A 27,599-nucleotide genomic window follows, 5' to 3' on the forward strand; every position below is an offset into this window, starting at 1 on the left:
GGATGCTGATGATTGGGTGAGAGGCAAGCGTCAGCCACGAAGGAACTAGCTATGCCTGATATCAAGGTTGGTGCCTCGTGGTGAAGTATTTGTTGCCGTTGGACTTTCCTGTTATAAGGCCCCAGCTTGAAGAGGATACAGACTGGGTCTGGCAGAGAATGGCTGGTCCTTTTGCTAGAACAGTACTGAAGTATTGGACGTTTTGCCCGAAGAAGTTGCTGGTCGTTTAAGTCCTGATGGAAGCATTCATAACTGATGTTTGGCGCGGGTATTACCCCCGTATATTCAAAATGCCACGTTATACGGCACGCACCGGTAATGTAATATGCATCTCAATGCATTGCCGGTATGGTTGTGTTATTAATAACCTGTTGTTCTGGGTTTTAAGTTGGAATGTGCCTTGGGTGCGGATAGTTATAGCACCATTCATGTACAAATGTAACTGCATAAGGGATGGAATGCATAGTTATATCCATTATTTGAGATGGGATGGAGTGTTGATGTATATCAGGCAATATGGACATCTCCTGTATGTGGAAGATAAAGTTCAGAAATGTCTTCTTTAACGGTAATGTCGTGGAATGTGAGGGGCATGGGCAATCCACAGAAGAGAGTGATATTATATAGTTATATACGCAAGATCAACCCTCATATACTGTGCCTTCAAGAGACACACCTGACGCCAGCTAAAATGAAAACGGTTCTCCGGCCATGGGTGCAGTGGTCTAGCCATTCATATCACACGACATACTCAAGGGGCGTGTCCATACTAGTGCACAAATCGGTGAGATGGGAAGCAATTCACACTAAAGTGGATAGTGAGGGTAGATATGTCTTTGTGTATGCGCTTATAGAAAATGTACCTCATGTCTTGTTGGGTGTATACATCCCCCCGCCAGCTTCATTACAGGTTCTACATTTGGCAGCCACCTTTGCAGCCACATATCCGACCGCAAGAGTGCTTGGCATGGGAGACTTCAACATGGTGGTGGACAGCAACATGGATAGGTTTAATGCTATTACCGGGCAGGTCCGGACACCCTCCGCGGTATCAGTTTTGGGTCTACTGTTTGAAGAGATGGGCTGGAAGGATCTCTATAGATATAAGTACCCGATGTCTACAGTGTATTCATGTCACTCCCTAGGCAGAAACTCCCTGTCCCGTATAGATTATATGGTGGGAAACTCTTTAATTGTACCGTTGGTGGAATCAATCTCGTATAAACCCAGGGCAGTATCTGATCACTCTCAAATAGTGGCCAGCTTCAGCATCCCAGGCCCTCCACTGCCCAGAAGTTGGAAAATACACCCCTTCTGGCTAACCCTGATAGGCCCACAGGATAGGATCCCTGATCAACTGGAGGTGTTTAACAGGGAACATAGCACTTTTGAAAACTCCAGCATTGCCTGGGATACACTGAAAGCATATCTTAGGGGGTGTCTCCGGTCCACTATTTCATACATTAAAAAAGACTCCTCCAGAACAGAAGTGGAGTTGGGAAAACAATGCGCTGAACTAGAGGGTAAATATACGGCTGATCCCACTGACACAAATAGAGACCAATGGTTGCAAATGGGGAGGAAGTACCTGCTACTGCTGCAGGAGAAGGCACATAGGAAGACATTTTTTGCGAAACAAACATATTTTGAACTAGGTAACCAGTCTAGTAAACTGTTGGCCCATTTGATACATCAAAATTCTAAAAGCCCGGCTATTCTTAAAATTCAAAGTAGTTCTGGGGAATGCTTGACTGACTCCCAAGGCATAGCCGAGGCATTTGTTCAATTTTACAGGGGGCTATATGCCTCACAATCTAGATATGATAAGTTAGAGCTCCAGTCGTATATGGATGGTATTCAGTTCCCTAAGCTGAGTACGGAAGGTAGAGAGACCATGGAAGGGGCTGTGACTGAAGATGAAATAAGGGAAGCTTTGAAAGATATGGCTAAGGGAAAGGCACCGGGTCCTGATGGGATCCCTATTGAGGTATACCATAAATATTCAGAGCATCTCATTCCCTCACTAGCAGCTATGTTTTCGTATGCACTTGAGAGAGGGCAGTTACCCGAAAGTATGTATGACGCCACTATTATTGTTCTGCTGAAACCAGATAAAGACCCTGTGGAATGTGGCTCCTACCGCCCGATATCATTACTGAACAATGATTACAAATTGCTTACTAAAATATTAGCAAATAGGCTGAACAAAGTTATTTCCCAAGTAATCCATGAAGACCAGACAGAGGCTTTATGCCTGGGAAATCTACCTCCGATAACATCCGGAGGGTACAGATTATAGCTCAGATAGGGAAAGAGATGAAGGCTGACTGGGCGATGGCGTCTTTAGACGCCGCGAAAGCTTTTGACTCCATCGAATGGATATATCTGTTGGAAACTTTGGAGAGGTTTGGGTTTGGACCACAGTTCCTTAGATGGATTTCGATTCTATATAAAGCACCAAGGGCACAAATCCTGGTGAACGGCATACTGTCCCCATATTTCCGGTTACAGAGGGGTACTCGGCAGGGTTGCCCCCTCTCCCCATTGCTGTTCGCACTTGCTATAGAACCCTTAGCCTTACACATACGCCAACATAATGGATATAAAGGGATTAGCTTGGGGGGTAGGGAAGATAGGATTGGCCTATATGCAGACGACATGGTTCTCTTTATGTCCCAACCGGTGGTGACACTGCCCTTGGCAATCACCACTTTGGAAATCTTTGGGGGGTTTTCTGGCCTTTATGTCAATTGGACCAAGTCCTTTTTTATGCCATTACAGGGGGCGGGAGGGCCGGAAGTGATGCACGGATTAAGGGTGGTCTCCTCATTTAAATACTTAGGAATAGTTATAAATCAAGAGCATAGGAATGATCATGCCAGTAATGTCTTGCCATTGTTAGAATATATAAAGGCTAAATTTCGGATATGGAGCATTCTTCCCCTAGCAGTAACGGGTAGAATAAATCTAATAAAAATGGTCATTCTTCCTAAATGTCTCTATATCCTCGAACATGCAGCGACACCAGTGTTCAAAAAGTTTTTCAAACAGATACATGCCCTATTTCCAGGGTTTATATGGGGCTCCAATAGATCGAAGCTCAGTCTTGCTACTCTGCAGCGCCCCAAAACATCAGGGGGGGCGGCCCTGCCAGATCTTTACCTTTATTATCTGGCGGGACAACTAAGATACCTCAAAGTATGGGTTGCCAATATGGCCTTGCCAGATAGGGAACATCACCTGGCATTCCATATGCATATGTCCACTCTGTGGCCGGTATTGGAAGGGTCTCTGAACGAAATTAAAAATGTGTTGCCAATCCATAGGGTGGCTTCTCAGGTGTGGAGGGCTGCGAAGAGCATATACAGCCACTCGGGAGTACAAATTGATATGCCACTATGGTCTAACCCCCTTCTCCCTCAGATATCAGAGGAACTGGCTCCACAATTTTGGATTCAAAAGGGGATATGTACTATAGGGGACATGTATACGGATAACATCCTCAAATCATTTTCACAGGTGCAGTCGGAGTTTGCAATACCCAGGACTGCTTTTTATAGATATTTACAACTGCGTCATGCTCTTAATGCCCAATTCCCCCCCACTGACACGACATTCACTCGGCTTCCTCTGATAGGAGTTTTTAGGTCCCAAGGCCCCAGAGGTCTGATATCAGCTATATATACATCTCTCATTACAGCCAAGGTAGCTAGTACAACCCTGATGGTCAAGGATAGATGGACTGCGAGGATACCTGACCTTGCAGAAGAGGACTGGGATGTGATCCTAACCTCTCCATTATACGTGTCGCCAGCTGCCAACAATAGGATGATACAGCTGTTAATAGTCCACCAAAGCTACTTGACACCTGTTAGAATGCATAAAATGGGTAGATATCCGAGCACAGAATGTCACAGATGCAGGCACCCTAGCTCAGACTTCTGGCATATGATATGGGAGTGTCCGGTTATCTCCTCTTTTTGGAAGGAGGTGGTAGGAGTTGCTGCGGGAATCATGCATATTCCGGTCCCAGTAAGCCCACAAGTGTGTATATTTGGTATCCTCCAGGATGAACAGTGGCCACATTATCTGAAAATATTCCTCCGGGAAATTCTGTTTATGGCACGAAAAGCTATTGCTTTAAGGTGGATGGACCCCCGCCCTCCTACAGTGGCAAGGTGGAAAGCACTGGTGAACGCGGTTATCCCGTATGAGAGAATAATGTATAGACAGAGGGGTTGCATTGATAAATTTCATGGGATATGGGAAGCTTGGTGTGATTCTGCAGGGACACAGTATATGAAAAGTAGGACATGCTCTACTTTGGATCGGAACGGTGCAACGGGACCATCAAAAAAACTGAAGTGTGCATGGCCCCATTGAAATTAATGGGTCAGTGTGCTAGCCATCAGAAAAACGGCTAGCACCCTGAAGGAAAAAACTGAAGTGGGCATGGGGCCTAAAAGAGGCTCTGTCACCACATTATAAGTGCCCTATCTTCTACATAATGTGATCGGCGCTGTAATGTAGATAAGTATTTTTTTTATTTTGAAAAACAATAATTTTTGACCAAGTTATGCACAATTTTAGATTTATGCTAATTACTCTCTTAATGCCCAACTTGGCGTTTTTAACTTCTGACTAAGTGGGCGTTGTGAAGAAAAGTGAATGACGCTGACTAATCAGCGTCATACACTTCTCTCCATTCATGTCCATTTGTACACCGCACAGCGTGATCTCGCTGTGCTGTCACATACTCCCACATTAACTTTGATGAAGTGTCTTGAGGGTGAATAGACATCACCTCCAGCCAGGACCCGATGTCTATTCACTCTCACAGATTGGTCAGCGTCACACACTTCTCTTTACAACGCCCACTTGGTCAAAAGTTCAAAAATGCCCAGTTGGGCATTAAGAAACTAATTAGCATAAATCTAAAATTGCTCATAACTTGGTCAAAAATGATCGTTTTTCAAAATAAAAAACACTTATCTACATTACAGCGCCGATCGCATTATGTAGGAGATAGGACGATTTTAAGTTGGTATGCATGGGACCTTTCAAGCAAAATTCCCCAAACTGCAAAAGTGCGGAGTGTGTAACAAAAGGAGGATAAGAAACGACACCATTTTTTACGGCACCACTGGCCTGTGCAGAAAGGATTGCTTCACAGCGTAACACACATCTATGGATTAGTGTTTTGGTTTTTTTACCCCATTATATCCTCTTATTATGCCCCTGATGTACTCCACACAGATTACATATGCCCCACATTATAAACTGAAATACCAGTAAAACTCCAAACAAAACTACTACCAAGCAAAATCCACGCTTTAAAATCCAAATGGCGCACCCTGCCTTCTGAGCCCTACACTGTGCCCAAACAGCTGTTTACTTCCACATATATGGCATCACCATACCCAGGACAACGCTTTTAACAATTTTTGGGGTGTGTGTCTCCAGTGGCACTAGCTGGGCATGACATATTTGCCACTGAAATGGCACATCTAGGGAAAAATTGCAATTTTTACTTTGCACCATCCGTAGTGCAATCATTTACAGAAAAGACTTGTGGGGTGAAAATGCTCACTGCACCCCTTAATAAATGCCTTGAGGGGTATAGTTTCCAAAATGGGGTCACTTCTTAGGGGTTTATTTTATTATTTCACATCAGAGCCTCTGCAACTGTGAACCAATACTTTGTAAGTCCCCAAATTAGGCCTCATGATACTCTTTCACTCTTTCAGCCCCGTCGAACGTCCAGGCAAAAGATTAGGGCACACATAGGGTGTGTCTAAAACCGGGAAACACAGTATAATATTTAGAAAGCTGTCTTGTTATGGTGGCACAAGCTGGGCACCACATATTGGCATATCTATGGAAAAATTGCCATTATCACTGTGCAACAGAGTGCACACAAATTTCTGGAAAACACATGTGGGATTAACATGCTCACTATACCCCTAGGTAAATACCTTGAAGGGTGTAGTTTCCAAAATGAGGACACTTCTGGGGGGTTTCCACTGTACTGGTACCTTAGGGGCTTTGCATAGCACCCAGAAACCAATCCTGCAGAATCTGCACTCCAAAAGCCAAATGGCACTCCTTCCCTTCTGAGCCCTGACGTGTGCCCAAACAGCAGTTTATGGCCACATATGGGGTATTGCCGTACTTGGGAGAAATTGCTTTACAAATGATGGTGTTTTTTTTTTCCCTTTATTTGTTGAGAAAATGAAAAAAACTTAGTGGTAAAGCTACGTCTTATTGGAAAAAAAATACAATTTATTTTCACTGCCCAATTCTAATAAAACCTATGAAAACACCTGTGGAGTCAAAATGCTCACTTACACCCCTAGATGAATTCCTCATGGGGTGTAGTTTCCCAAATGGAATCAATATTGGAGAGTTTCTACTGTACTGGTCCCTCAGAGACTTTGCAAAAGCGATATGGTGCCAAGAAACCAATCCAGCAAAATCTGTTCCAAAAGCCGAATGGCGCTACTTCTCTTCTGTGCTCTGCCGTGTGCCGAAACAACCGTTTATGACCACATATGGGGTATTTCAGTACTCCGGAGAAGTTGCTTTACAAATTTTGGGTGGCTTTTTCTTTTTTATTCCTTGTGGAAATAGTTTTTGTTTTGTTTTTTTTAGCTAAAATACACCCCAAGATGAATTCCTCAAGTGGCGTAGTTTCCAAAATGGGGTATTTTTTGGGGTGTTTCCTTTGTTTTGGCACCACAAGACCTCTTCAAATGGTGCCTAAAATATAATCTAATAAAAAGAAGGCCCCAAAATCTACTAGGCGCTTCCTTGATTCAGAGGCCTGTGTTTCAGTCCATTAGCACACTAAGGCAACGTGTGGGATATTTTTAAAAACTGCAGAATCTGGGCAATAAATATTGAGTTGCTTTCTCTGGTAAAACCGTCTGTAAAGGCCCGGAAAACGGCAAAAAAAAAAAAATCGAAAGCAGAACACCTCCAAACATCTGCCCATTGATTTCAATGGGAAAAATGGCGTTCTGTTCCGACGTTTTTGAAAAACGGCCACAAAAAACCGGCTGCGAAAAAGAGGTGCAGGACACTTCTTGGGACGTTTTTGGAGCAGTTTTTCATTGACTCTAAAGAAAACAGCTCCAAAAACAGCTGTAAAAAACGGAGCGAAAATCGCGAGTAGCTCAAAAAACTTCTGAAATTCCGGAGCGGTTTTCCCTTGAAAGTTTGTAAAAGGCCCGAATTACGTCTGAAAACACTGCGTACGAACATACCCTAATGGTTTTGCGGTCTTTAAAACCAAGGGGTTCATTGGACCTAAAAAAAAAAAAACCTTCTTGTGTCATCTAAACTCACGGATAAACATTTCACCAGTATTGGTAAATCCGTAAGTGCAGACAGTAAAATGGACTTGTCCTAAGTTTTTGTGGTCCCGATTTGCAGCCACCGCACCAATCTGTGTAAATCACGGTCAGTCATGTTCATGGTGCCATAGAAAAGGATGGGTCTGCAAAAATGCGGATAAATTGCGGCCGCAATAATACGGTCGTGTGCATGAGGCCTAAGATACCAAGTCTTAATTTTTTCCTACTTCCTTCCTACAACCATAATCTTTTTTACTTTTAAGATTACGTAGTTATTTGGGGATGAGTAGCACATTTCTTTGGCATAATTTTGGGATACACAGATAAGTCAGAATTTCATTTATATAAATTTTTGTATAATGATGCATAGAAAAAGGCAATTCCCCCATTGTTTTATTCCTGCTCTTCACGTTATTTGACACAATAGCTTTATTGTAAAGGCTGTAACCAGTATATATATTTATGTTTTTTTACTATTTAGCTTCTTATGTAATAAAAAATATTTATTCAAACAAAGTAAGATTACTGTATTTTTATTAATGTTAACATTAATTGTTTTAACCAATAAAGACTTGTAAGGTATGTTCCAACAGGTCAGATACGCTGCGTAAAAGTACGTAGTGTGTAAGACCGAGATCCCGCAGGAAATTCCAGCTGAAAAACCGCGCCACATTATGGTGCGGATTTTCGTCTGGAATCGCCACTGCAGAAAACAGATATGGGGAAAAAAGGCAATACGTACCTCACTGATGTTGCCATAGCAAAGTGTCCCTCTGTTCTTCATGCAGCCCGGCCTCCAGTGATGACGCTTCAGCCTGTGATTGGCTGCAGCAGTCACGGGGGAGGATGTTTTAACCTAGGAGACTGGGCTGCATGGAGAACCGCCGGGAAGAAAAGGAGCCGTCGCTATGACAAGAGTGGGGGGGGGGGGGGAGGGTCTGTAAGTATAGAATTTTTTTAATAAAATTTAAATAAAATGTTTTTTTCAGATTTGCGATTTTGCAGTGGAATCTCAGCTTTTCTGTTGCAAAAATCGCAACATTTGCTATGGCTTTTACCTCCCTATTGAATTCAGTGGGAAAAAACTGAAACAAAAGTGCAACATTTCCCCAACATAAATTTATGATGCAGATTTTTTTTTTAAAACGCAGGTCAATTTATGAACTTTGTTCAAATCTCTGTAAATGCTGCAGATTTTACACACAAAATTCTGTTGCGGAAATTCAGCAGCATGTATGCTACGTGGGAACCCAGCCTTAAAGAGCCTCGGTCACCACATTATAAGTGCGCTCTCTATTACATAATCTGATCGGCGCTGTAATGTAGATAACAGCAGTGGTTTTTATTTTGAAAAACGATCATTTTTTAGCAAGTTATGAGCAATTTTAGATTTATGCTAATTCATTTCTTAATGACCAACTGGGCATGTTTTTACTTTTTACCAACTGGGTGTTGTACAGAGGAGTGTATGACGTTGACCAATTAGCGTCATACACTTCTCATTGTTCCAGCCCAGTGTGATTGTGCAGTGAAAGAAGCTGGGCTGGAACAATGAGAAGTGTATGACGCTGATTGGTCACTGATTGGTCAGCGTCATACACTTCTCTTTACAACGCCCAGTTGGTCATTAAGAAACTAATTAGCAAAAATCTAAAAATGCTCATAACTTGCTCAAAAATGATCGTTTTTCTAAATAAAAAACACTGCTGTTATCTAAATTACAGCGCCGATCACATTATATAGGAGATAGGGCACTTATAATCTGGTGACAGAGCTTCTTTAAACTATCATGTAAGGTGATATCTCTATATTACATTAGATTATTGCTTATGAATATGAAATGAACAAGCATCTGTTATGTTCACACGAAGATTTGTTGTAGAAATTTCTTAGTTGCAGAAACATCTACAACAAATCTTCTCCAATGGTGACAAACTCTTGAGGGTTTCTCATGAAAGGCTCTAACAGATGGTGACCTTAAAGGGGTTGTGTAGAGTCTTTCTTCCACCTGATTTGACATCTGGCGTGGGGAGACGCTGCTGCACTCCGGCAGTGGCGACCATCCATCGCCTGGAAGGTATTATGTACACTTCCAATTAATAAGAATAAGACATTTTCCCAATACTTGCCGGGCATCCGATGGATGCCTTGGCAACGGTCTCACCCAGTATGCAGCAGCGTCCCTCCACACCCGATAGCAGATCGGGCGAAATAGAGGGGTGCTTCATAACCCCTTTAAGGGTATGTTCACAGGTGGCAGATTTGTCTAAGCAGATCCCCTGGCACTCAGCTGATCATGGGGGTTCTGATGTTGGGACCCACTTGGTGAGTGATCACTATAAATGCAGGGGAGGTAAAGACACCTTGACCGCGGTACAAGTGAAGGGGACTCCTGGCATCATAGACATTTCTATTGCTAGGAGTCTCCCCCAGTACAGAACAGCAGTTTAGTCAAGCCACAAACCGTAAAATGACTTGTCCTGAGTTTTTGCATCCGCAGCCCGGATCAGTGAAAACCTCGGACTTGTGCATGGGGGCCATACAAAAATGTGAATAAATTGCAGACACAAAAGCACGGTCGTGTGCATGAGGCCACACACAGGATATGCTGCGGATTTCCAGCGTTTTTTTTTACTGAATTTCTGATGCACAGACCGCAACAACATAAATCTGTTGCGGAATTTCTGCTCCCCATTGAAGTCTATGGGCTAAACACGCAGCAACTCCACAAAGAACACACAGCTTAAATTGACATGCTGCGGAATTGAAAAACGCACCACAGTACCGCACGACTTTTGTGCGTTTTTTTCTCCGCAGCGTGGGCATGAGATTTTCTAAATCTCATTCACTTTGCTGCTACTGTAAATGCTGCAGAATTTCTGCACGGAATTCTGTTGCGGAAATTCCGCAGCATCTACACTACGTGGGAACCCGGCCTAACACTAGAGAAACCAAGCAGTTTACACAACCTGCAACATGCAGACAAGTTCTAGTGTGATAAACCGTATTGCTTCATTTAGTGACAACAAGCGGCCTTGGTACAGAAGGCATCCATCTAAGTATTTGGTTACTCAAACTCTAATCTTATCTCTTCTTTGTTACAAATAGTGTAATCCTTTTTACAAGCTGAAATATGATGACAAATCCTATCTACCAATTATTATAGCATTTCATTACAAGTCTAGTCACCTGTCTGCTGTCTTTCTGGTTGCATGGCTCAAGCATGACCAAGGCTCCTGTGGAGAACGATGTGATGGACAGGCATTTATCTTGCTGTCGGATTAAAGTGTCGCTAAGAACCCACTCCTGAAAGATAAATAGACCAAAAAAAAAAACCATTGAGGGACTACTTTATAAAATATAACTTTACTAGTACATCTTCTGTAAATTGAGGTAGTTAAAACCAGCCTACCCAACACGAACAGTCGCTTCATGATCACATATAACTGAATGTTTGTACGTAACAAGTTGCTGCTACGTGATTGGCTGATTCTATACTTTAATTGACAAGCAGAAGAATAGATGTACTTAATACAGTAGTGTGTACTTTATACTGGACATACACACACGGTCAGAGTGGTCATTCACTTCCGTCTCTACTGCAGCCTATTAATAGAGACGACCATACCCATAGGCCAACTGAGGCTGTAAGTGTGTAATTACCTGTATTGCGGGTGCATTACTTGCAGTTCCCTTGCAGCTGCCAACCCCAGCCAGAGTATTTCCCGCTGTGTCTGGTCCCTGAGATTCCAAACAGTTTCCTCCCTGCTTTATAATCCCTGTGATCACTTCCTTCTCGGGGATCCTACAGTGCATTATAATGTATTACCATATAACAATACATTCATGAAACAAGTTAACACATATATTACTAAATATAACAGTATGCATGTGGTTCTATTGTACCTATCCACAGAATATACGACGGTCCGATACATACATTGTACATATTTTACTTTACTAGTTAACGTTTCTAGACAACGGTTTTTGCCATAGAAATGTTACAAACAGCCCAAAAGTTGCAAAAATAAAATAGATAGACTTTTGGCTCGTTTCCCCTTATCTCGCAATTTTTTTTTTAAAAAGTGGGCGCCGCTTAGCAGGTAGTCACGTGGTCACCGCAGAAATTATACCTGAAATCTACGCCAACTCCTGTCTGGCATAGATTTAATTTGTGTCGCAAAGACAGCCGAAGATACGACAAATTTATTAAGAGGTGTGTGGCTTTTAATAATAAAAAGCAATCTAGAGTAAGATGAGACAAATTTAAGACTGGTATTGTATTAATACATCTTCTCTATGGTCTTCAAGGTGCCATTCTAACACAGACTCTCCTGGTCTCATTCTCCGAATACTTACTTCAGCTCAGGGTAAACAGTTTGAAGGTACCACTGGAATGTTTTACAGTTCAACTTCTTCCTCATTTCTAATCGGTCAGACACACTGGGAGAAGGAGACACACATTAATGGCTATAATGCAGAGTGCTAGATTTCTCCAAACAGACAACAGAATAAAGAGATTATTTCCAGGTCCATTGCCAGAAGACATTAGGTAGGTGCTCACAAAGCAGGCAAAGAAAAAACCGCCAGGCAAATACATGCACCACCACGGACTGTTGACAGCAAAAGCCCTTTTACATGGGCCAATGATTGGGCAATCAAACATTCACATGAACACTCGTTCACGACCACTGCCTGGTGTAAACAGGGCAGCAACTAGGCAAAGAACGAGCAAACACTTGTTCTTCGGCTGGTCGCCACTTTTATACGATTAGAAAAATGGTCGCTTGTCGGCAGCACATCTCCCCATGTAAACAGGGGATATACGGGTGACAAGATGCAAAATGTAGAAGGACGAGCGATCGCATTAACTATTGTTCGTCCCCATACTTGCTCTCATTGCTCTGTTTGAACAGAGAAAATGAGCGCCAGTCAACATGCTGTATAGTTTATCAGCGCTCATTTACTGGGCAGAATAGCTATAAAAGCTATGTACATATTTGAGTCATGGTTGTATGCCAGATCTGTCATAGGCATGCAGCGCTATTCTTGCCGTCAAAATTACAGAAACCTTGACTAAACCCATTATAAAAGTCTATTATAAGTTGTATGACAGATGTGGCACAGCATAATTTCTAATAATGGGGGAAAAACAATGAGTAACTTGAAATAAAAACAGCTCTGCTGTTGAATCACCTCGTGAATAAAATACTGTCTTGAGACTATTATAAACTCCCTACAATTAGGGTACGTGCACACACACTAATTACGTCCGTAATTGACGGACGTATTTCGGCCGCAAGTACCGGACCGAACACAGTGCAGGGAGCCGGGCTCCTAGCATCATACTTATGTACGATGCTAGGAGTCCCTGCCTCGCTGCAGGACAACTGTCCCGTACTGTAATCATGTTTTCAGTACGGGACAGTTGTTCTGCAGCGAGGCAGGGACTCCTAGCATCGTACATAAGTATGATGCTAGGAGCCCGGCTCCCTGCACTGAGTTCGGTCCGGGACTTGCGGCCGAAATACATCCGTCAATTACGGACGTAATTAGTGTGTGTGCACATACCCTAATACTCTCCAAGCTTAGACATTTATACTAAAAACACCGTAAGCAGATTTGTTGAGGATTTTCCGTCTGGATTTGCGGGTGGAAAAACCGCATTGGAAGACTGTTGCAGGCAGGTGGATGAGATTTTAGAAATCTCATCCACACGCTGAACATTTTCCGCACAGAAATCAGAGCACGACGTGGATTTTAAAATCTCATGCTCATTCTGTTCTGAATGGTCACTGCGGATGTCACCATTTTCAATGAAGAAAGGGGCGATATCTACACCAAAATCTGCACATAACACTTTCAGATAATGCTGCAGACAAACCGCATAATTTTCGGCCCGTGTAAATCCAACCTAACAATGCAGACAAGAAATCGGTGTGAAAATCTGTGCACCTCTGGTGAAAAACGAATCAACTGGTAACAAAAATCAGTGAATGAATCTACAACGAAAGACTAGAATTTTAGGCCACATAACTAGATTACAGATCAATTTGAAAATTTTGTTTGGGGGTTGTCCTGGAAAGACCTATCCTAGGCCCCATGCACACGGCCATAATTTTGATTGACAATTACAGAACGTAATTGCGGATCAAAGTACGGACCCATTAATTTCTATTGCCCACGGAAACCTTCCCGTATATTTACAGAAGTTCTCCGGGCCGTAGAACGGCTCCGCAAAAAATAGGACATGTCCTATTTTTTGATGCTTTATAATGGGAGCAGGGCCCGCAAGTGTGGCTGACTGTCTGCAACTGTCCTTAGCCGGGATTACGGCTACGGCCATGTGCAGGGGACGTTAGGGGCCTCCGTCGCAGATCTGGCAGGGCTTGGTGGTCACGGTCACCCCGATGGAAAGCTGACAGAACCCATTAAAGTCAATGGTTCCGTCATTCCCTTTCTCCGATTCACTAAGGAGCAGAGAAACGGAACACACCCACTAGGTGTGAACACAGCCTTAAAATGGGGAGCTGCCTATCGGAAATCAGAAAGGGGGTACCCCTTTGATTGAAGTCTATGAACTGCAGTCTTAATGCTAATCACTCTAGGAAAAAAACGATGCATGGTTAAGACTATGTTGTGCTCTATTGTTTATGCCATTGGTGGGCAATCATTTTGACATTACATTCAATGTCTCAAATGACTGTCGTCCAGACACGGCCTGACCCCTTAGAAATAGTGCAGCCACATGCCCCCGGATATATAATATTTCACCACCCGGCTCCGGTCTCCTACTGCCGAATATTCACATGTCCAGAAAGCAGCTTAAATGTTAGATGCTGCCACCTTCTGGCCACATTAGGTCTCCTTTAAAACAGGAAATGTTAATTATTGAACCTTGCAAAGTGGAGTACTCAACAGAACAGGGCACCTGCATGCTGCGTGCCAGTTGCCCACCACTATTTTATATGGAGAAGCTTTTGCTTTATCGGATGGTGGCTAGATAAAAAAAAGGAGCATCTATTATGTAAACATGATCCAAAACAACAATCAATCCAGCTGTACACAACAGCATTTCTGAAGGTGCAAAGCCAGAAAGCAAACCACAAATGTAAATGAGCAGAAATTGCAGCACTCCTAATCCTTGTAAAAGCAAGGAGATTATTGGTTTCCATTAGGGTCCTGCCTCAAGATCTGCTCATTTTCATGTAAACCAAACTGTAAAGTATTTGCTTCTATGGCGAAAAGGACTGCTGATATTTCTTAAAAAGTAGGTCTGCCCAAAAAGTGTTCTCCAAAAATGACAAAGAGCATTGTATCTATGTTAAGTCACAAAGATATCCTCACCTTCCAAAGGATTTTCCTATGGCAGAAGGTCGGGCCTGGTAATAATACTGTTTATATTCATCCATCCAAACCTCTGCTGTGCGTTTGGTGTTCCTGAATAGGTAAGAAAACACAATTTCATAAACGATTCAAACATGTATTATAACATATATGTAATCCTGAACAGACCAACCTACTAGCAGTTGGCATACTACAATAACTACTTAACGCTTCAGAAAAAACCGATACATCATGTTATACCTCGTGTAGAGCCTGAGGCGCTAGGGTAATAGAAGTCATGTACCGCCCCTTCAGGCCCTGCACGAAGCATAACAAGGTATACGTTTTTTATGGAGTGTCCCTTTAAGCTTGACATACACATTTGATATACCGTATTTTCCGGACTATAAGGCGCACCGGATTATAAGGCGCACTTTCTATGAGCGCCTTGTAAGCAATCATGTTTCATATATAAGGCGCACTGGATTATAAGGCGCAGCACATTACCGTTAAATAAACCATTGCTCAGACTGCAAGTCAAAATTTATTACACTTTTTAACAATAACTTGCAACTGGTTCAGCTGTAATTGCAAATCAAAACGTTAAGGGTATGTGCACACACACTAATTACGTCCGTAATTGACGGACGTATTTCGGCCGCAAGTCCCGGACCGAACAGTGCAAGGAGCCGGGCTCCTAGCATCATACTTATGTACGACGCTAGGAGTCCCTGCCTCGCTGCAGGACAACTGTCCCGTACTGTAAACATGATTATACTACGGGACAGTTGTCCTGCAGCAAGGCAGGGACTCCTAGCGTCGTACATAAGTATGATGCTAGGAGCCCGGCTCCTTGCACTGTGTTCGGTCCGGGACTTGCGGCCGAAATACGTCCGTCAATTACGGACGTAATTAGTGTGTGTGCACATACCCTTACCGTACTTTTTCAGTTCATTCCTCCACCAGAAATCCATCAAATCCGTCATCTTCAGTGTCGGAGTTGAACAGTTGGGCGATTTCGGCATCAAGCATGGGGTCCTCCTCTTCATTATCCGAGTCGGTTTCGTTGCTGCTGCTAGGCTCTTCAGTGGTGATTCCAGCCTTCCTGAAAGCTCGGATGACACTGGAGACTGATACATTCTTCCAGGCATCCACGATCCACTGGCACATAGTGGCATAACTCGCACGGCGTTGCCTCCCTGTTTTGGTGAATGTGTGGTCACCTTCTGTCATCCAATGCTCCCATGCAGCTCGCAATTTAACTTTAAATGACCTGTTGATGCTGATATCTAGCGGCTGGAGCTCTTTGGTTAATCCACCAGGGATGACAGCAAGCTCCGAATTAGTTTTCTTCACTTGGGCTTTGACAGTATCGGTCAAGTGGGCGCGCATCGAGTCACAGACCAATAGGGATGGGGATTTGTGAAAAAAGCCACCCGGTCTCTTGACGTAGACCTCCCTCAGCCACTCACTCATCTTCTCCTCATCCATCCAGCCCTTTGGGTTAGCCTTAATGATGACACCAGCAGGAAAATTTTCTTTAGGCAAAGTCTTCCTCTTGAAAATTACCATGGGTGGTAGTTTCTGGCCATTAGCCTGACAAGCGAGAACTACAGTGAAAGATGACTTCTCATTTCCTGTGGTACGTATAGATATCGTACTGGTCCCTGTTTTCTCAACAGTACGGTTTACGGGGATATCGAAAGTGAGGGGAACCTCATCCATGTTAATAATGTGTTCTGGCTGGATATTCTTTTCATTTATCTTGGTTATGCAGTAGGTGCGGAAAATGGCCAGCTTCTCTTCATAATCCTTTGGTAATTGCTGGCACACAGTAGTTCTGGTGCGAATGGAGAGATGACGCCTTTGCATGAAACGAAAGCACCATGAAGGACCTCCTCGAAAGTCCTTGATCTCCATGTCACGTGCTAAAGCAGTGGCTTTGAGTCTAATAGAGACAGTGGAGACGCTTCTACATGCGTTTCTCTGTTCCATAACCCACTGTTCTATTTTGTCCTCCAACTGTGGCCACCTTGCTTTGTTTCCTCGGAAACTCAGTTTGGTCTTCTTTACTTGGCGGAGGTCATCTTCTTGTTTTCTCCACTTACGCACCATGGATTCATTAATGTTGAATTCTCTTGCAGCTGCCCTATTTCCATGCTCTACTGCATAACTTATAGCTTTAAGCTTGAAACCTGCATCATAAGCATGTCTCTTAACAGGAGGCATTTTTTGGGGTAGTGGGTATAGTTAACGCTAAAGCAAAGATATATTGCAAGGATCCTACAGAGCTGTAAGTATCACTCAGTGTGGCTCCTGATTACGGTGGCCGTAATGCTCAATCCATTTATGGATACTGTAAAAACCCAAGTGAAGAATAAATTCATAGGCGCACGGGGGGGAGGAGCATGGTGTGTGCTGTGGTATGCCGCCGCCGACCCCTGCCGCCCACGATAGAGGTAAAGGATCCTGTATGAACCCCTCTCTTTACTGTCGGGTTCATATATAAGGCGCACCGGATTATAAGGCGCACTTTCTATTTCTGAGAAATTCTCAACATTTTATGTGCGCCTTATAGTCCGGAAAATACGGTATATGTGTTTCAACACATTTCAGCATGCCCGATCATTTGTCCCAAGGGCAGATAGGGCACTGCCAGACGACTCCTCTTATCCCTCTCTCCCCATCAAAATAAACAAAAGATACTTTAGATGAAGAAAATGGAATGGGGAAAACAAATGAAATGGTTAAAAGACTCATAGTAACTATATCTGGATAAAGTTTCCAACTTGTAAACTAGTGTTGCCATTTCTTGGAACAGACTCATTACAGTGCAGATTTTATAGGCTTACATTAAAATATTTATTGCCAAGACATAAGTCAGATAAAATTGATCAGCAAATGTTTTGCAGATTTTGGCATCTGGATCTGTTAATGTCCTGGTTGCCATCAGCACAGCCATTAATAACATTTTATTACATGTTTTATAGATTTTTCCCATCTAGTTGTTGTAAAACAGGCATCTATTAAACTGATCATTTATTTTATATTTGTGCCTTTACTTATACCAGTTGTGTTACTCTAAATCAATACCACACCCAAATATTGGTTTTATATGTATTCTAGATTACTTTCAGTAATTTTTTTTAAAGGACAAACATTCTCCTGTACACAGAGCACCGGTCAAAAAATATCCATTTTATTTTCAACATATAACATCCGAGGTTATTAGCAAGGTCACTTAAAGTACCAGCTTTATTAGTCACCTAGAATAATAGTCACTGCCGCTTTTACGTGTCAGTTTAAGGCCTGGTCACACAGGATTTTGTCTGATATTTTAAACTGCATGTAAAAACATTTTTAAATTAGCGTGTTTTATGGCGTTTTCTATTTAGTGTCATTTTTAAACTCTCCACTCTGGCTATAGAGAAAAATAAATGCCATACCTAAGAAAATTCAGAAATTTTGCCCCCCAAAAAAGGTGCAGAGAAAACACCACCAAAAACAGTGTATAAAAGGGTAAGGGGACTTTTACACGGCTTGTTACCTCCAGTCACAAGGTGCAACGTTTGTTAATGCAAAAGGACGAACAATCGTTAGTCCCCATACATTTTCATCATGTCGGCAGCATACTTGCCTATTTATACCCGTGATGTGCTGCCGACTAACGACTGTTTTTTTACCACGCATAAAAGATGTTCATTTGCCGGATCAATTGTCATTTAAAAGGGCCTTCGGGTGTATTCACACGGTGCGGTTTTGTAGTGTGGTTTTTTTGCCACAAGAGCAAAAACCGCACTAAAAACGCATGCATTTTAGCTGCGATATGCTGAGGTTTTGCCTTTTGCATAGGAAACAACGGCTAATCGCATTAAAATTGCATGCATTTTATCACTGCGGTTTTCTGTTGTGTGAATACACCCTTAAGTTCACACGTGGCAGATATGAAAATCAGTTCCATCTGAATGAGGTTGTTTCTGCAGCATGCACTTAGACTTCTGCAAGCCCCATTTAGATAAATGGGACAATCACAGAAATCAATAAAGGATCCCATTGGATGACAGCAAGCAAAGGCCTTGAAAACCAGAAGGAATTTATACAGAAAGTAAATCAGAAAATGGCATAACTTTTTATTGAATAAGCTCTTTTTTTTTGCTGAAACGGATATATCCTTTAAGTCATGATGACTAGAGTCAGAATGAATGTCAGCCTGTATTAATGATGGTCACATATGTCTTTGTCACCATGAACACTACGTCCACACAATGACTCCTTTTTGCCATCTAGGAACCATTATGTATTCCATTATTTCATCAAATGCTTGGAATTTATATTTCCAGAAGACATGAGATAGGTGTGTAAAAAGAAGGCCAAAATCGTTGCTACCATTATCTGTTCTATTATAGTGGGCTACACATGGTTATTTTTCCTTCTGTTTTGCATGAAAATATATATTCAAAAACATAAACCATTTATTACCACATACTTGATATAGGTCAGAGCATTGCCATCAGGAAATTCATAGGGGTGGCGCTTCCTAAACACATGACCAACACGGCTGCAGGGAACGATTTCTAAGCTACCTCCACACATCCAGACACGGAAGGAGAGCTCTGCAAAACAAAAAAAGTAATGAAAACGCAAAAGTTGGACATGTGTTTTTTCGGACACAACAAGGTTATTGAACAGTATCAGACAAATTTTCTATTAACGTTGTATTCCCATCTTAGGGATTTATGGAATATTCACAGGGCAACGATCCCATAGGTGTGACCTGAAACGATCATGAGACCAACAAAACACCCGTTCACCGATTTAAACCTGCCATCAGCAGCTGCTTTTCCCATTTAAATCAATAAAAATGTGTTCACGCTTGCATGGTTCTCTCTCCATTGAAGTCTATGGTAGTTACAGAAAGAGTCAAGCAACAAGCTTGTATGTGTCATAAATGCCCATGTTGGAATACCCCTGTAATTGAATATCCCCCTGTAATTGAATATCCCCTTGTAATTGAATATCCCCTTAAGTACAGTAACTGATACAAATTGGCCATTCATTAGTTATTTCAAAGTTTGAACACGTATGTTTTTAAATTACCATTTTCTATTTTTGTTGTGGTGGACATTTTTTCCAAAGCCAGAACAGGGACTGCAGCCATAATGGTTGCCAATTTTGAAGTCTCTGATGGTAAAACTTGTTGTTAATGCTGACAAAATGACAGTAGATCGCCAGTTTCTGAGAAGATAATTCAAAGTTGACAACCAATATGGCTGAACTTCCTGTTTTCACAAAATGTATATATGTGTATATATATGCTGTAGGTACAGGTGAGCCCCTATACTTTAGGCATTGTGGCCGCATGTGCACCTTGTTCAAAGCAACACTATTCACCCAGAGGAAAGGACTTAGTTAAGATAGATTATAGATATAATATTGCTATCTAGTTAATTTTCTTAGAAAGGAGGGCTGGTATTAAAAGTGTACCTCCATTCTGCTGCCCTGCACAGATGGTGCCCGTCTGTACCCGACGAGTGTTGGCGGTGCGGGGCGTCGGGGGCCTCCATGTCGCACATTTGGTGGAGTTGCTCTAATTTGCAACGTTTTTGGGAGGCGGTTCTTAAAATTATAGTGGAAGTGACTGGGGTTTCGGTCCCTAACTCCCCTGAGGCGGTCCTTTTATTTATGTTCCCTATGCCGCTTACCATTTACAAATGTTCCTTAGACATCTCCTCCAAGCCGCCAAATCCGTTATCCCTCGTAAGTGGAAAACAGCGGTCCCTCTGCTGCTGGATGAGTGGTTCCAGGAGGTCGCTTTGATACAGCGAATAGAACACCTTCTGGCTCATTCCCCGGCCACTTCTATACGGTACAAGGATACCTGGTCTCACTGGCTAACGTTTCTCTCTTCTTCCACCTATCACAATGCAGTGGCCTGAGAAACACATCATTTCCCATGAGACTTCGTCACTGTAGGGACTACAGGCCGGTGTATTAGGGTTTGTTCGCTCTACCATCATCTCTGACAGGCGCATGGCGGCTTATTCTCATTTTATCTAGGATGTTCAGGTGCTGGAGTCCAGGTTCACCACAACCTCCCTTTCTTTTCCATTCTATCTTTTCCTTCCCTCATTGTGTCTATTGTGAGTGGTCTTTGCTTCCTGTGATTGCGCATACATGTACTTATCATTGCATTTTAGGATGTCTGGGGGGTTGGATTGGTGTATTTTCGTTTCTTTTGTTACAATGCTCATTTCCTTTTAGCTTCCTCAGACTGCTGTGATGGTATTATGCGCTTTCTAAAGCTTGTGATGTTCACTCTCCTGTTAGGGCTGTGCGCTTCTTGTCATGTTCTTTTTATTATGGGGACACGTTTTTCCCGATTGTGTGTGTAGTTCTTTGTATTAAAATCAATACAAATTTTGAATATGAAAAAAAAAAAAGTGTACCTCCATTAATCTTTATCAAGCTTTGACTTGTCAGTTTTCATCTTTAGGGGTCCACAAGCTTGAACCCCACTGATGCTAAAACAAAGGGGCTGCCATGCTCTCCTGAATGTAATAGCTCTTCAGCTTTTACCTTAGCATTTAGCTCAGATCTCCTGGGATTTAGAGATTTCTAACAGTGCTCCCATAGACTTGAGGCTGAAGTACAGGGTACCTATTGAACTCAATATACCATCCATGTAATGCACAGTCCATCAGACCAGTGGATGTTTGTTGGAACTCTCCACTCTGGCTAATAAAGGGGTTCCAACCAATCAGTAGACTCCCTACTATGATCACATTATGCCACAGTGAAAAACCCATTAGAATACTGATATAAATCAGGGCATAGACCAATTTTTCCCAACCAGTCAGTAAAAAACAGAAAAGCCAGCATAAAAAGTGCTAACCAAGAATTATGGAACGCTTTACCGACCCTACACCAAAGTTCTTAGAAGCAGGGATGGGAGTAAGCATTCTTCAGGAGTGGAAATAGATTTGTTAATAACGAACATAGACACTTCAACCGTCATGTATCAAAACGGTCTAAGGGTATGTTTCCACAGGTCGAATACGCTGCCTAAAAGTACGCAGCGTATCAGACCTAGAACTTGCAGGGAATTCCTAGTGGGTTATACCCTCTGCTGAGCAGTCAGCTCCTCCGTTTGTACCAAGAGCAGAGAAGGTTTAACACAATATGTGTCCAATGAGAAAAGCAACCTCAAAAAGCACAAAAAAACAATAAAGAAATAGGGTGGGACCCGTGTCCCCCAGTGAATTCAACAAGAAAGGGATTTTACTGGCAAGTACAAAAATCCTGTTTTCTCGTTTAAAGTATTCACTGGGAGACAGTACTATGGGACGTCCTAAAGCAGTCCCTTAGGGTGGGAAAAAAAGAATCATAGCAACGTGAGCAGCCTGCAACACCATCTGACCCAAGCTGGATTCAGCAGAAGTCAAAAGAATGAATCCGGTAGAACCTGGAAAAAGTATGTAACAAGGACCAGGTGGCGGCTTTACAGACCTGAAGAGCAGAAGACTGATGCCGCACCACCCAGGGGGCCCTAAGTGCCCTAGTAGAATGAGCAGTGACCCAGAAGGGAGATTCCCTACACTTAGAAGAGTAGCCTTTTTAACGGCCAAACGAATCCAGCTAGCAATGGCGGCCTTTGAGGCCAGGCCACTCTTACGAGGGCCCTCAGGAACAGGGCCCTCGAAATAGGGAGTCAACCTTCCGAAAGGACTTCGTAGCTACAATGTAGACCCGAAGGTCTCTAACAACAACCAAGCAATGTAAGGCATGTTCTCGTAGATGAGAAGGTTTAGGACAAAACGAAGGAAGGACAAGGTCTTTATTAAGATGGAAGGAGGAAACCACCTTAGGAAGGAAGAATGGCGCCAGACGTAGCACCACCTTGTCGATATGAAAAACCGTAAACGGAGGTTTGCCAGATAAAGCTGCCAGCTCAGAAACTCTACGGATAGAGGTGATCGCCACAAGGAAAACGAACTTCCAACATAAGATCCTGAGAGAAACTTCCCGCAAAAGGTTCAAAGGGTGCAGCCCGGAGAGCGTCAAGGACCAGATTAAGGTCCAAGGTTCCAGAGGAGACCGATAAGGAGGAGCACAATGTACGGCTCCCTGCAACAACAAAAAAAAAAGTCTTAATTGGAGCGTGGAAAGCCAAAATGCATTGGAAAATAATAGAAAGAGCTGAAACCTGCTGCTGTTGATTAGCCAATCTATGTCCCTGATCCAAACAGACATGGAGGAAGGCCAGAACACACGAGATGGAAAAATGGAGGGTCTGAAACTGATGAAACTCACACCGCCTAAAATAAGCCAACCAAGTACGATGGTAAATCCTTTGGGATTGAGTCTTCCGAGCCTTAATCATGGTCTGAATGACCCAATCAGAGAAATCTTTGAATTTCAAAACCGCGGTTTCAACAGCCACGCCGTCAAACACAGCAGACGTAAAGCAGAGTGGAACATTGGGCCTTGGGAAAGAAGGTCGTGCCGCAGAGGAAGCTGCCACAGGGAGTTTGCTAACAGGAGCATGAGACCTGCATACCAAGCTCTGCGAGGCCAGTCTGGGCTCCCAGAATGGCTGGGATTCCTGCGTCCTTGACCCTTTTCAACACTCGAGGCAGGAGGGAAAGGGAGGAAAAGGGAGGAAAAAGATAAAGGAGGTTGAAGGATGACCAGGGGAGAACCAGAGCGTTGACTCCTATGGCCACAGGAGCCCTGGTTCTGGTGACTTAGGCCGGGCACTTGTGATTGAGGTGAGAGGTGAAGAGTTCCACTTCCCGGAAACCCCACCGAATGCAAATGCCGTGAAAAATCTCTGGATAAAGAGGATCATTCTCCAGGGATCCAGGCGTTCCCAGCTTAGGTAATCCGCCTCCCAGTTGTCTACTCCTGGGATGTGCTCTGCTGAGATCGTTGGGACATTTTGTTCTGCCCAGCGAAGAATCTTGGCAGTTTCCTCCCATACAGTCCTGCTTCTTGTACCTACCTGATTATTGATGTATGACTCTGCTGTAGAATTGTTTGTCTGTATCCCACCTGGAAGACCCTGTAGACGAGACGTCCAGTGAAACTGGGCAAGGAAGATGGCCCTCCGCTCCAAGATGTTAATCTGGAGCTGAGCTTTGGGGTTGTACCAGGTGCCCTGGACTGCGAGACAGCTGAAGACTGCCCCCCCCCAGCCGGACAAACTTACGTCCGTTGTGATGACTTGCCAGTAAGAGTTGTGAAGGGTTTTCCCTGAGAGATGTTGGGGGAAACACATCCACCACACCAGCTCCTTCTTCACAGAAAGGGGCAGACAAATAATAAGATTCAAGGGGTCCGGAGACTTATCCCAATGTGATAAAACTGCCAGTTTTAGAGATTGGGAGTGAAATTGAGCAAATGGGAGTGCCTCGAAGGTTGAGACCATGATGCCCAGGACATTCATGCAGAAGCGGATGGAGCAAGGAGCATTCCTGTGGAGTACTGTCACTCCCTGTCAGAGTGGTGTTCTTGTCCTTGGGTAAGAATACCCTGGCCGCCTCTGTATCCAGGACCATTACTAGAAACTCCATTCTCTGAGGAGTGAGAGAGGATTTGGTGCTGTTCATCAGCCATCCGAATTTGAAACGACAATCCAGTGTAATGTGTCCAAGTTGTCCTATTTGTAAGGTGCCTTCACCATAAGATTATCCAAGTATGGCATAACCGCTATCCCCCTGGATCTAAGAAGAGCCATGGGCACTGGTATGATCTTGGTTAAGTGGTAAAGCCCACTGGGTGGAACCACATTTTTTTACCTAGTGTCAGCCTCCTAGTGACAGCGGCCTATACCGATGCTACTGTGTCCCCTAGTCAATACTTTAACGAGAAAAGAAAAACCAATACTTACCCCTGGGGGTTGCCATTGCGATGCATCCCTCTGTTCAGCCCAGTCTCATGCGATGACACAAGTCCAAGGTACAAGAAGGGTTAACTGACAGTGCGTTTTTGTAGCCTATCATCTATCTAAACTGTGCACATTTACTATTCTGCAGTATATGGAGCTTCAAATCTATCTTTTTGCCAAGTTAATAAAAAGTCTCATAAAATCAGAGACACACAGGAGGCGGCAGCTTCACCCACACACTTGCTGCAAATCATAAGATTTATGGGGAGACTCAGGCAGATAAATAGTGTGAAGAATGATTCATCCTTATTTTATGGTGCAAGAGATAAATGGGTCCAAACTGGCAAATTTCAGCAGCGTTTAGTTCTACAGCTCTAGAGAGGACTCCTCCGTAACCAGTACAGCAGAATATGACAAATAAGTGCAAATAATAATCATCTGTCCGTCTGTTATAATCTTTGTGCCAGATTGAACTTTCTTAAAACGCATAAATGGAATAAATGTACCATAAAAAATACAAAAAAAACAAAAACAAAACAAAATTGCACTCTAGAACACAATCTAGCATTCTGAGTATTCTAGCCTTGTTAACCAGGATTGCTAGGAAATAGTCTAATGGTCCGACACTTTTCAACAAGACCCAATCTGACACAGAATTTAGGCAGTGGGGTACAAAAGAACCCCAAGACTGAGGTAGAGAAGACATACAGTTGGTGAATTTTTTACATTTCCTGAGTTACGGTTCAAGAGGTTTTTATTAAATTTATAATAGAACAAGCAACGCTTCACAGAAAAATCACTATAAAATAAGGATGAAGAACAATGAGACCACATGCCTGGTTACAAAGATCAATAACCATGCAATTATAGACAAAAAGCAATCATATTCAGTGGTGGGGAAACCACACAGGAGTGAAGCAAAAAAGGAATACATTCCTCCTGATTATTTTTTATTTCCTCTTGTCCTATTATTGCTTATTCTTTCAACAGGAAGAAAACAAACAAATGGGGGATTAATGGGAAGGATGAAGAGTTTATAAGCAGCGACCAAGGTCTAGAGTGTCGGTACTGGATCCATGGGGGTCCACACAGTCAACATTTTTCCTGGGTGTCTAAGAATACTAGATAAACTTTTATTAAAATGAAAAGGTCATGTTGAAGAGGTCTCCTAAGCTTATAAAGTGCAAGGATTTAGATCAATACATTACAAATTAGGCTTCATGCACACTTTCTCCACCGTTTTAGATGCATCCGTGTGCCCGTTTTGTTATCCGTGTGCACTCCCGTGTTTCCATTTCCGAGCATGGTACTGTCCAGTGTGCTGAAAGGGCAGGGTTGTTCAGCGCTAGTCACTGTACAGGGTGCTGAAAGAGTTAATGGGCTGCTCTGATCGGCGGTAACTCTTTCAGCACCCTGGACAGTGACTAGCGCTGAAGAATGACCATGCTCTGTGCTCGCAAAATACAATTCTAATTAAATTTTTAAAAAAAATCAGTTCATACTTACCCAGAACTCCCTGCTTTTTCCTCCAATCACTGGCTGTAGTGGCGGTCACATGGGATAAAAGTCATAACAGAAGGCCGGCCTCCTGGGGTGACGCTTCATCCCATGTCACCGCCTCTGCAGCCAATCACAGGCTGCAGCGGCCACATGGACTGCCGCGTCATACAGGAAGGTCGGACTGGAGGAAGAAGAGGGACTCGTTACCAAGACAACGACCGGGGTGCATATGAACTGCTTTTTATTTTATTTTTATCAGCAGCCTCTTCTCTCTATCAGTGCTGGATAGAGAGAAGTGGTTGCCGATTAGTGTAATATCTTTAATGTACTTCTGCCCGCCCGACCGTTGCTAGGCTCAGTCACACACGGACGGCACACGGATGCCTTCCTTGTGCGTTCAGTTTTTTTGACGGCCCCATTGACTTGCATGGGTGTCACGGTCACAGAATCTCGGACCAAAGTAGCACATGCTCTACTTTTGTCGGAACGGAGCAACAGGACTGTCAAAAAAAGTGTGCATGGCCCCATTGAAATGAATGGGTCAGGGTGCTAGCCATCAGAAAAATGGCTAGCACCCTGAACGAAAAGACTGAAGTGGGCATGAAGCCTTAGGGTATGGTCACACGTACACGTTCGATACACCTGAAATTATGGAGCTGTTTTCAGGAAAAAACAGCTCCGGAATTTCAGACGTAATGGCATGTGCAGGAGTTTTTCGCAGCGTCCATTACTATGGAGTCAATGGAAAACGGCTCCAATTACGTCCCAAGAAGTTACAGGCACTTCTTTGACGCGGGCGTCTTTTTTACGCGCCGTCTTTTGAGAGCGGCGAGTAAAAAAAATGACCGTCGGCACAGAACATCGTAAAGTCCATTCAAATGAATGGGCAGATGTTTGCCGGCGCTTTGGAGCCGTGTTTTCCGACGTAATTCGAGGTTAAAACGCCTGAATTACGTCCGTAAATAGGGTGTGTGAACCCAGCCTTACACGGACTATTTCCCCACAACATGCTGCCTGCAGATTGGACTGCATTTTCAAAATGACAGGTTCCCTTTAACCATAATCCAACTGATCAAACAGGCTTCATTTCCATTACTGTCTGCACCCTTGGTTTAATATTGGCAGATCGGCCACTATTGGAAAAAATTACCATTATTCCAAGTCTACTCCATGTTTAGATGGCTTGAAAAATATTTTGTAATCTTTTCCACGCTCAGAAGTTTCCCGAATTGTGGTCTAGTGTTCCTGTAGAATAAACTATGTATGGATGGTGCCTCTCTGTCTCTGCCAGTGTGTATGAAACCCATTTCATTGTTTTAAAAACATGGGCACCAACATGCAACTTTATTCATGCCATATTGGACAATACTAACTAGGCAAACATGAAAACCAAATCTTGTAAGATCTCAATTAAATGGAAGGTGTCACAAATTTTTATATATATATATATATATATATATATATATATATATATATATATATATATATATATTATGGCTTTTAGTGTCATTAAAATACATTTTATTTATTTG

At 43.0% G+C, this 27,599-nt stretch overlaps 1 protein-coding gene across 1 annotated transcript in view; it reads right to left on the reverse strand.

The window, feature by feature from the left end:
* Positions 1–27,599, reverse strand: part of GALNT16 (polypeptide N-acetylgalactosaminyltransferase 16) — a 161,228-nt gene that overhangs the window by 7,673 nt on the left and 125,956 nt on the right. Inside the window, exons 10-14 of the mRNA XM_075843292.1 lie at positions 19,168–19,294; positions 14,703–14,795; positions 11,715–11,798; positions 11,019–11,160; positions 10,545–10,661 (exon numbers count right to left, since the gene is read on the reverse strand). Of these exons, the coding sequence (XP_075699407.1) occupies positions 10,545–10,661; positions 11,019–11,160; positions 11,715–11,798; positions 14,703–14,795; positions 19,168–19,294 (563 nt within the window). The remainder of the gene's footprint in view (positions 1–10,544; positions 10,662–11,018; positions 11,161–11,714; positions 11,799–14,702; positions 14,796–19,167; positions 19,295–27,599) is intronic.

The sequence above is a fragment of the Rhinoderma darwinii genome, chromosome 12, assembly GCF_050947455.1.
Source record: "Rhinoderma darwinii isolate aRhiDar2 chromosome 12, aRhiDar2.hap1, whole genome shotgun sequence".
Classification (NCBI taxonomy): domain Eukaryota; kingdom Metazoa; phylum Chordata; class Amphibia; order Anura; family Rhinodermatidae; genus Rhinoderma; species Rhinoderma darwinii.